Source organism: Corythoichthys intestinalis, chromosome 20, assembly GCF_030265065.1.
Source record: "Corythoichthys intestinalis isolate RoL2023-P3 chromosome 20, ASM3026506v1, whole genome shotgun sequence".
Lineage (NCBI taxonomy): Eukaryota > Metazoa > Chordata > Actinopteri > Syngnathiformes > Syngnathidae > Corythoichthys > Corythoichthys intestinalis.
Window position 1 is genome coordinate 21,392,521 of NC_080414.1, and position 9,810 is coordinate 21,402,330.

General features: G+C 39.2%; 1 protein-coding gene across 1 annotated transcript in view; it reads right to left on the reverse strand.

Moving 5' to 3' along the window:
* The window catches only part of ptprn2 (protein tyrosine phosphatase receptor type N2), a 290,172-nt gene extending 281,926 nt beyond the window's left edge, over positions 1-8,246 (reverse strand). The window contains exon 1 of the mRNA XM_057823858.1: positions 7,833-8,246. Coding sequence (XP_057679841.1) covers positions 7,833-7,920 — 88 coding nt within the window. The 5' untranslated portion in view covers positions 7,921-8,246. The remainder of the gene's footprint in view (positions 1-7,832) is intronic.
* Between the last annotated feature and the right edge of the window lie 1,564 nt (positions 8,247-9,810).

Below are 9,810 nucleotides of genomic sequence, written 5' to 3' on the forward strand. Positions count from 1 at the left end.
AACTACAAGTCTTTCTATCCATGGATCGCTTTAACAGAATGTTAATAATGGTAATGCCATCTTGTTGATTTATTGTTATAATAAAGAAATACAGTACTTATGTACCGTATGTTTAATGTATATATCCATCTTGTGTCTTATCTTTCCATTCCAACAATTTACAGAAAAATATGGCATATTTTATAGATGGTTTGAATTGCGATTAATTGCGATTAATTACGATCAATTAATCTTTAAGCTGTAATTAACTCGATTAAAAATTTTAATCGTTTGACACCCCTAATTTATATACTAATTCACACATTCACCTTAACAGTTACAACATATCAACATAGCTGACCATTCTAATGGTTGGGTATATCTGATCAACTACTCAACTAGTTATAAAACCAAGATTTCATTTAACGTAATTTTCTGACTACAAGCCGCTACTTTTTTTCCCTTATTATAAATCCTGCAGCTTATAGTCCAGTGCGGCTTATTTTTTGATTTATAGGTAACACTTTATTTGACAATGGCGTTATAAAATGGTCATAAGACCGTCATAATTATGACATGACACTATCATGGGCATTACTGAATGCTTATGACAGCTGTAAAATTACGGCACTAACTCCATTTATGTCCAGCTCAGATCTTTCTCATCCATTCTAGAGTAAGATAATTCCCGAATGACATTAAAGAACATCTGTGATACTAGTAAGCATTCATTAATGCTCACAATAGTGTCACGTCATAATTATGATCGTCTTATGACAGTCTTATGGCGCCACTGTGAAATAAAGTTTTACTAAATGCCATAACTAACAAGTAATGAAACAACTAGAACAGTAATGGAAGAAATAATTAGCACAGAACATGAATTTTGATTGTTATTTACATCTGTACTGCTGCAATGCGTGTTAGGAAATAAGTGGATGAGAACATTGTTGACAGCAGGTGGCAGCAAAGGTTTACTGCCTCCTCCAAGGGAGCAGTGATGGCAAAATGAAGCTTCTTGAAGCAATAAAGCTTCGCAGCTATTTTGTTCAAAGCTTCATTGTGGTTCATTTGATCTTCGGACAGTTTTATGATGCCGCTGTAAAATAAAGTGTTACCGGTTAATATCTTTTGGTTTAAATATCCCATAATACAGTGAAGGCAGCTGCGCCTTATAGTCCAGTGCGGCTTATATATCAACAATTGTCGTTTTTGTGTCAAATTTGGTGGATGGCGGCTGATAGTCTGGTGTGCCTTATAGTCCGAAAATTAAGGTAAAATTTTCTCCATGTTCTATCTATGTAGATTCTCAGTCATCGGTAAATTTTCAACAAAACAAAGTCCAGCAGGCTTGACTCAAACCTTGTGGATAACCTGTGAATTTTATTTTTGCTACAAATGTGAAAACAATTGTTTGTACATGAGCTGCAAATACATATACGAAAAATGTGGCCAAGTTCTGAATCACGTTAGCCGTGTTGTGGATCATTTTACTATGGCTTGATAACATCATGTAGTACCAGTGCTCAAGCTGCGAAAAAAAATGTAATCGCTCCTACTAGCTGCCATTTTGTGTTGTTTAAAAAAAAAAGAATAAAAATACACCGCCTTTGGGTTTGCATCTGCCTCCTCAGCTGTGTGCTTCCCTGCTGCAATGAGAACTGGTGTAGGGTATTAATCACCCTGAAAGGAAGCAGACACGGCAGCGTTCATTACCATGTGTGGATAAGCTCCCAAAATGGACGAGACATTATCTGAACTATGCTATGACCTCTTTTTTTGTTCTCTTCGTTAAAACCCGATGACTCAACGGTGGCACCTCGTAATACCTGAGGCTGTTTTCACAGCCCCGGCCCCAGGAGGAGAGATCCTTACTGCGACACAGGCGACAAGAGCGTTATTTTGCCAAAAGCGTCTCCGAGGGAGGTTACGCTCTCTTCGGTGTAATTTAATTCCTCCCTACTCCTTCTTCACACTCCTTCTGTTATCACACTAACCAGGACAGTAAGCCATTCTTGAAATGTGTAGCACCATCCAAAGCTACTCAGTCATTTATCTACCTATGTTACCTATCATCTATTATTTTTAACAGACATCTAGATATATACAGACTTAACGGACCGTGATTTTGACATGCACCTGAGAGAGGTCCTGTCAGAAGTCAGATTCATGGCAACTAACATATGTCAAGACAACAAATCAACTGCCATGCGGCAACAAAACCCATACATCAATGTCCACTGACGTTGTGTGTCAGCTTGGCCTGTCATAATTCACCGCAGCAACCTCAACTAAATTGTCGCCGCGTGACAACTCAAGTGTGTGACACTGGTTTAAAGCCATGCATCCATCTGTATAGAATTGTGAGCACAATATAAATTGGTACACAAATGCATACAAACAAATGTGTGATGGTTAACGTCATGGTATTTTGACACTTGAATGACAGTTACATTCAACAAGATTATGTTGGCAACGGTTTGGTTGTATTATATTTCAATTAGTTCCTAAATGTTTTTTAAGACATTGAATTTGCCAACACAGGATTTAAAAAAAAGTCTACACACCCCATTTGAGAATTTTTTCTACCATTAATATGTTCAGAATTAACCAATCGCATCAAGTCCACACACACTTGATGTACCCATCATACATTTCTAATGTTCTAACAGGCTTATGTTGACATTTCAAGAATTTGCACTAACACCAAGTGCTTTATCGAACTTTTTCAAAAAGCTAGCTATCAACTACCCGCCTTACTATCCATCTTCATTCTAATCTAACAACCTACTGTATATACCTACTCATCAATCAACTACCACTACAATCCAAGCGTGCTTCAAGGCTTTGTTTTGTTTTTTCTCATATAAAACCGAATGCATACAGCTGCATAAAAGTGAATTTATGAAGGCTGCCACAGTTTCATATTCAAAACCCATTAATATGCAGAAATCATAAAACATTCCAGGCCAGCCAATGCAATTTATGTGCAATCACACGCTTAAGTTTGACTCCCGTCGCGCTACTGACGTCCATATGCACATAATGCTTCCAAATATACACCACATGATCAATATTAAGCAGCCTGTATGAATCATCACTCCAGTTCATGCTGTGGCTCCATAACAAGAAGCACTTTAACAACATGATGTGACGCATGAATGGAATGCAGAGGATGTTATTAAATATATAAGCGGATTTATAAATGCTGTGTGTTAAGTATACGTAGCGTTTTGTGTTAAATATGCTCATGCGTCAGTCATGTTGCATTACTAGCAGGTCACCTAACAGTAAATATGGTCACACCCCTCATGATAAATTTGATTTTATTCCAGCCAAGGAAGATGAGTACTTCAAAGTTATGGGCAAGTTCAGAACTTTTGACATTAGGCTTAATTTTCGAGTTAGCAGAGGTTTAATTAGTCGTCGGCGTTTATTTCAATAAATTCTGTATAGTTTGTCAGTTACTTGTTAGTTTCAGTGTTCCGGAGTGGCTAAGCTAGAGCGAGTCAATGGTGCATGCTTACTGTACTTAGCATGTCAATAAAGAATCGATATAAACAGATCTAACATAGTCAAATTCAAAATGCAGATCATTGGTCAAAATCCCCTTATGGCCATAACAATGTCACACTACGCTGCCGTATTTTTAGTTGTTTCTTTATCCTGAAAACACAGCCCACACTATTGATTGAATGGGTCATCGGTGATTCTCATGCGTGCATACTTTTTTTATTGGTTTGCTAAGTAGGCACTATTCAGCCTGAAAGCTCTGAAAACTAGCCCTGAAACTAACAAATTGCACAGAATTTGTTGAAATCAACTCCGCCGACTAATTAACACCCCGCTAACTCGAAGATTAAGCCTTACGTCAAAATTTCTGAATTTCTCCTTTAAGCGTTAAAATGGAAAGACCCTGCCTGAATTGGTCGACAGCCAATCGCAAGGCACACAAGCAACCATTCAAACATCGCAACTTCATACAATAATTCACCTGAATATGTCTATTTTTCTGGCTTTATTCTGAGATTATGAACTATTGTCAAACCTAGTGGGAGGGTGACTCTTGGGCTGAGGAAGAAGGTGTTTGTGTGCTTTAGGCGATTAGTCACAAATTGCTTCTAAATCAGTAGTAATATATTTTCAATCAGCTCACACCCTTTATTGTTTCGTTCTCCAACACTAGGCGTATCCATTGCAACAGGAATCAACCTTTGATTGAAAGAAGGAATTTATACAGGTAGTCCCCGGGTTACGAACAAGTTCCGTTCCCACGCTGGCGACGTAAACCAAATTTCCCTGCAAGTCAAAATGAACTCTAAGTACACCGAAACACACCGTAAACCTCAAAATAACCATCCAAAAACATGTATTATATGTCATTGTACTGTCCTCGCCAAGACATTGGAGCTAAATCTTAGCTAGACAGCGAGCTAAACTGTAAGCTTTCCCCTTTCTCTTTCACTCACTCACTCACTCACTCTCATGGGAGCAAAAGCACTCCTCCCCTTGTGTGCGCAAATACGTTTTTCTTCATCTGTACATGCACACTTGCGTACTACCTGCTCTATACTTCCTGCGCCAAAATAAAACCATGCATCACAAAACAAAGTCAACATTATAATCAAATACACATTTCGCCAAAGGGCAGAACGGTCATATTAATAAAATTTAGTGCTGCAACGATTAATCGATTAACTCAAGTGTTCGATTAAGAAAAAAATATTTGAATTAAATTTTGTTGGTTGCTTCGAGTATTTATTTAAATAAAGTGGCGTTGCAATGGTTTATTTTGAAAGTGTTTGCATTTAGTTTTATTGATTAGGGTGGATACACTGCCCTATGGTCTGCTTCTTTTCACATGGCTGATTCCAACTGCTCCGCGTTAAGACCAACAGAAGCTAAGTTTTTGTTTGAGCTAATGTTTTTCAATGCATTCACAATTTAGTTTATAGGTATATTTAGCTGTCTTTGTGTGGGAATATGTGTCTGAACCATTTGTTAAGAGCACTGAAAAAAAAAAAAAAAAAAACTAGCATTTTATAGCATTTAAACTAGCGGACTTTTTCTATGTAAGTTAGCCAATTGTTCTTTTGTTGCACATAGATACTCATTCAAAAAAAAAAAATCATACCGTTTGAGGCTCAGCTCAGGTATTTTAATTTTTCATGTTCCTTATCCGATTACTCGATTATTCAAACTAACTAGTCCATCGATTAATCGACTACTAAAATATTCGATAGCTGTGGCCCTAATAAAATTAAGTGAAAAAATATACTGTGCGGTAAAATTAAGGTACTGTTTAAGAGACAAAAACAAAAACAAAACAAAAAAACAATTGCAGACAAAATGGCGGATGAGACTGCGGCGTCGTAAAGTCGAAATCACATAAGTTGGGTACATCGTAACCCAAGGACTACCTCTATTTTGAATAAGCGATCTATACAGAAAGACATCAATTCTAGCTGTTTCCTTGTTGGCTTTTGAAAACATACATTATACTGCTCCACATTCAAGAACCAAAACATAGGAATGACTATTACAGTATCCTTGCCATTCCATGTCCGAGGCATTCTCTCCTTTCAAGTCTCCAACGCCGTGTTAGTCGTCTTTGCAGCTTTGTCACAGATAACTGTTAGTTAAAAGTTTTGACTTAAGATGTGAAACAATACACATTACTTGTGTGTAGCTACAATGCAGCGGCTAAGGAGATGGGGCTGTTTACACAGGAAGGTATGCTAATAAAGGCAATTTAGAGTGTTAAATGAAACCCATCAGGCATGTTTTTGGAGTGTGGAAGAAACCTGGATACCCGGAGAAAACCCAAGGAGGTATGGCTATAATATGCACAGCGAGATGAGATTTGAACCTAGTCTCAGAATTGTGAGGTAGTTTCTGTTAAGTTTGGTAGTGCATACTAGCAGAGGTGGGTTCCTTGAGTAACTTTTTGAGAAGAATGTACTTCTAAGAGTAGTTTTACTCAGCCATACTTTTTACTTGAGTACATTTGTGAAGAAGAAACGCTACATTGGGGTACACTAGTCCTCTTTATTGTACATATTAGATTTTACTTTTTTTTTTTTTTTTTGCTAGAGACACCAACAGCGACTCAACCAGTTTCACCAATGAGACATGGCAATAACAATCACGAGTCCATTATACCAATCAGACCCAAGCTTGCCGTTTTATGATCTCACCAGCCTGTTTAATCACGTGGCGTCTTTAAAGCACCGTAAAAAAAAATTAAGTATTTGACATTGAGCGCTGCTGTCAACATGACTCGAAAGCGAGGATTCTAATCTCTGTCCCAGTTTTTATTTGGCACCAGTTGACCACGGACAACCGGAGATATGTTTTCTCCACGAGAGGGCACTTATGCTCTTTGGACAAATAATGCTGAATTTCTGTAGTTTTATTTCCTCTCGCCGGAATGTTTGTTGTTGTTGTTGTTGAATTTCTTTGGCTTAATGTGGTTATGTAATACGTTATAGTACAGTATAATAATTGCAGTTCATATAGATAACCTTGTGCTGAGGAAAAAAAAAAAAAAAAAAAATCAAACATCTTAAGCAGTTACTAACAATGTTACTCATTACTTGAGTATTCTTTTCACCATATAGCGGAAAACACTCAGGTGACTTGAAGTTCCGCTCTGAGACCCCCAAATTTTAAAAAACTCCATGTAGCATGTGTCACAGAGTATCAAGACACGGCTGTGAATGGCCACATCTGGATTTTTGGGGGATTTCATGGGTGAAACATGGTAATATAACAAGGGTCGCGATGCAGAAATCACAGACATCAAGGAGTAATCGAGATTTTCATTTTCATATATTTACCCTGTTAAACTTTTTTTTCCAATTTTTCTTTGTTTGGATCGATTATTTAGCATCTAAAATATTGGGGAAAATGCGACAGTAACGAAAAAAAAATACATTTAAGCAATAATTATGAGGTAGATATCTGTGACTTTTTTACAGACACCAATTTTTTCATTGTGACGTAATTTGTTTAAAAGTTTAAAATATGCGAGTGAATAATTTTTTTAAATTGTTTTATTTTTATAAACTAAATATTAGACATCAATTAATGATTCTAAGCTAAAAATGACAGACATATCGAATAATAAATACGATTACTTACCTTCTTTTTATGGCTAGGTTGAAACAAAAGCGGTTGCGCGACGTCTGTAAACGGGGGTTTCCAGTGTAAAACAGACAAATTAAAAATAGCCCGGGGGCTTATTGCGCCATGAATCTGCTACGGCAGCATTTAGGCATATTGTTCGATCAAACACAACAGTTCTTTTGGCTTAAAATACAGTTTATTGTAAAGAGGGGTGAAAGAGCAGAAACTGCTTTTTCAGGCTTGTCTGTGTTTTCCACCATATACTTTTTTTACAGACACTTGAGTACATTTTTTGGATGACTACCTTTACTTGAGTAATATTCTTTTGAAGCAACGCTACTCTTACTTGCGTAAAATTCTGGGTTACTCTACAAACCTCTGCATAATAGTACAGTAAAAGAATGCTGTAACACAAAACATTGCGTTATCATCTTTGCAATTGTATTGTTATGCAGGTGTTCCTAATAATGTGACCAGAGGGAGTATATCATGACGGCAACTGGGGCCTGATGTACCTTATGTAACTTTACTGTTGATGATGTATGGATTTCACCTTGCAAGACAAAACTATTATTAGAACAAATGTTTGCAGCAGGAGGTAAACATACAAAGTATGAATGTTTGGAACTTAGTACAAGAGGGACATGGTCTCAACTTTTGATTGGGGGTAATTTACTTGCCGAATCATGACAGTTTGGAGTGTAAAAGCCAAAAGAGGGGCTCACCATAGCTTCCGTCGGCGCAGGCGGGTGCAAAGCAGCAAAGCCAGACGGCCAACGTGAGGACGACCACGGGACACCACGGAGACTCCATCCCGCTGTTTGGCTCAATCCATGCCCGCCTCACACGTTCATGATTCCGGCCGATGTCGGGTGGGAGCAGCCCCGGAGGAGTCGGTGGGGTAGTCGCGTGGCGGAGGAGTTTGGGGGAAATCGAAAGAACCTAAAATGGCTGCATGAAATAAGCAACAGAGAAGAGTGGAGCGCGGCCGACGCTGTTTTTCAGGACCGAGAACAGCGACCGAGGCAGACGGAGGAGCCCCTCCTAACGTGACGTCAGGAAGTCGTGGCGGAGAAACGTGCGCGGGGAAAGCAGGCTGGGCTCCATGACAATGGAGAAAGACTAGGGGGACACGTGAAGAAGGAGGAGCATCCGACTGGGAATGAAGAGGATGGATTTTGCTACGGAATTCAATGTGAGATGAAGAAAACATACTTCTTAACTCATTGGTTGCCATTGGAGGGCATATGGATTCGACGTCTATTGCTGTCAATGGCAGTGAATAAGTTACCCACGACAGCTATTCAAAAGTTGACGACCTTAACCCACTTTTTTTAATGAACAGAGGTGGGTAGTACAGTGATCCCTTTCGATTAAAAAATAAAATAAATAATTACAGATGAGCTTTACCGATCCAATTGCCTCACTCTCCCTCCTGCTGCTTTTCTTGGTCAGGCAGTGCACTGGAGTTGCTTATTAAAGTTAACGATGATTGACATTAGGCTTAATCTTCGAGTTATCATCTCTGGCTAGATCAAACCTCTGCTTGGAAGCCGAAACTTCAGAATACAGCATTCTTCTATCGTCGTTTAGCTTCTTAAACTGTTGCTGTGGCAACTAATTGTGTGTAAGTGAGCAGCTTGCGAGGATTTGAGTGGACTCACTCAATGAAGCATTTAATAAAGACAAACATTTTTCTATTTTATTTAAAGATGCACCGATACCGATACTAGTATCGGCAGGGGGCGCCGATCCGGCCCGAAATGGTGGTATCGGTATCGGCGAGTACCAACAAAGACGGCGCCGATACCATTTACCGGTCCATTATTATAACATTTGACCACAGCCTTTTTCTCCTGCTGGCGCTCACTACACTCTGTCTCTGTGTTGTGTGATGACACGTGAACACCGAGCAGCTATCGCTATTGGCCTGCTCCAGACCAATGAGAGCGGGCCAATAGCCACTCCTGACCAATCAAAAGGGGGCTTTTTCATATGGACGAAAAACAAACCAGGAAATATGGCGGCGCCGCGGCGGTCGGGAAATATTTCCAAATAGAAATCCCGTCGATTAAAATCAATGGCTGCATGCAAGATTTGCGGCCTGGAAGTTTGGAGATGTGGAGTTAAATCGGCCAGTTTCAATACCTCGAACTTGATAAAACATTTGAAGATGAACGAACACAATGAGTTTGAGCCTGCAAGAGCAGGACTGCTATCCAGAGGAAGAAGGCCGCTGGACCGGAGCAACAATCTCTGGTCAGTTCACTTCGTCTACTTTACTTTTATTGTCTTTTACTGAAAGAAATGCCGCAGTAATTTGGGAAGTGTTTCCAAAGTATTGCTGCCACCTTTCAGAAATAGAAATAAGGGACTCCCACCTCCCGAAAAAAAGGAGAGACGGGATGCTGTGGTCAATTATTATTACTTATAATTGTTAGCGTCCGCAAATGCGGAAACAAGGTTGAACCTCGAAGCAGACAACAAGCGGGGGATACATAAAAGGGTTTAATGATTGCAAACAAAAAATAACACGCGATCGCGGGACAGTAGAAATAACAAAAGGAGTCCGTGACAGCAGGTCGACGGACAAACTAAGACGATAGGCAGCGGTTACAAACAAGAGCAGCACACTAACAGAAAAACCCAATGCAGGGGCATAACAAGCAAATGTAGCGAGATTATTGTGCCAGATGTCAAATA